The 1,352-nt window shown below is 36.8% G+C and overlaps 1 protein-coding gene across 2 annotated transcripts in view; it reads left to right on the forward strand.

Moving 5' to 3' along the window:
- The window catches only part of LOC118738425, a 2,537-nt gene extending 1,243 nt beyond the window's left edge, over positions 1–1,294 (forward strand). Inside the window, exons 1-3 of one of the 2 annotated variants that reach the window (XM_036469359.1) lie at positions 228–340; positions 400–592; positions 685–927. In XM_036469359.1, coding sequence (XP_036325252.1) covers positions 318–340; positions 400–592; positions 685–783 — 315 coding nt within the window. In that variant the 5' untranslated portion in view covers positions 228–317 and the 3' untranslated portion in view covers positions 784–927. Of the gene's footprint in view, positions 1–227; positions 341–399; positions 593–684 lie in introns of those variants that run through there. The other variant, XM_036469361.1, reaches the window with a different exon arrangement.
- The last annotated feature ends 58 nt before the right edge of the window (positions 1,295–1,352 follow it).

Below are 1,352 nucleotides of genomic sequence, written 5' to 3' on the forward strand. Positions count from 1 at the left end.
CTGTGGTTTGTAGCTCGTCGTTTTCATTGTGTTCGGGCTATAAGTCGAAACTATCCTAAGTTACAACTAAAGCTATTCATAGTCGCCTTAGTTTCGACTATTCTGGCTTAGTATCAACTTAAAATTTACAGCCCTATTCCGGTTTTGCAATAGAATGACAATTGATAATCCTTCATTGTCGTGATTTTGTCATTGTCGTTGCACGTTGGCATTCCTAACAAAAAATGACAAGCGAAAAGCTCTTGTCAACTTACCATGCATGGTGAAAAGTTCATTGTTGTAGAAACAGCTGGTTAACGCTATTATTTGCAAAAAATATGAGCGGTGAAACATCAGAAAAGTGAGTATTTGTGTGAAATAAATAATCTCGTATATTTATAACATTTATAAACATTTTAGACGTCCAAAATATGAGCGGACGACGCAGAAGCAGCTGCAATTTTATGTGCAGTTTTGTAGGGAGCACCCCGGGCTGCAAAAAGGAAAAAATAATCCGTGCTCCCCAAAACTGATGCAGTCGCTCTGGCCGCAGATGGCTGACAGCCTAAACGCCATGCATGGTCCCACCCGCTCCGTAACAAAGTGGAAAGATGTATGTTTTGTATATTTATATACATACATAAGTATGTATTTATATCTTTCATTTATGCATGAATACATTTGCATACACACATTATTTCGCAGACATTAGCGGCGTGGAAAAATCAGCTACGCTGCAGAGCACGAAAAGTGCATGAGGACGTAATTGGAGCAGGTGGGGGACCACGGACGGAAATTTATTAAATCGTCGCACTTTTTATATCAACACAAACATATGTTTTTGCCTTGTCACATGCCCAAAAAGTCATGACAATAAAAATGACAATTGGCATGATTCGAGCTTTTGAATTTTGCTGCGAATACCAAAAAGCTGCAATTGTCATTTTTGTATCAATTGTCATCGCGGTGAGTTTTGTCAGTGTGGCGGAATAGGGCTGTTAGTTTCGGCTGCAGCTGCAATTAAGTCGTAACTAGGAGGAAGTATTACAATTCGAATAAGGCTACATCACAATTTTATAATTTGGAATGATTTACATATGTAAATGCTCAAATAACAAGTCAATTTCAAGCTTTTCTCTTAGAGAAAATTGGTGCATAACATTTAGATATGTGTTTGTATGTTTCACAGCATGCTTTCGATAAACATCGACTTCACATCACTGCTGTAGTTCTGGCTATTTCACACAATTAACAAGAAACTTATTCTTTTACATAAACATGCAATGAAAGTAAAAATTACATAAACGGATGATCAAACTTGACATAATTTAATAAAATGTAATTTTTCCAAATATCGTATCATTTTGACGCAG

The sequence above is a fragment of the Rhagoletis pomonella genome, unplaced genomic scaffold, assembly GCF_013731165.1.
Source record: "Rhagoletis pomonella isolate Grant_MI unplaced genomic scaffold, Rhpom_1.0 Rhpom_scaffold_00004, whole genome shotgun sequence".
In the NCBI taxonomy this organism is placed as follows: domain Eukaryota; kingdom Metazoa; phylum Arthropoda; class Insecta; order Diptera; family Tephritidae; genus Rhagoletis; species Rhagoletis pomonella.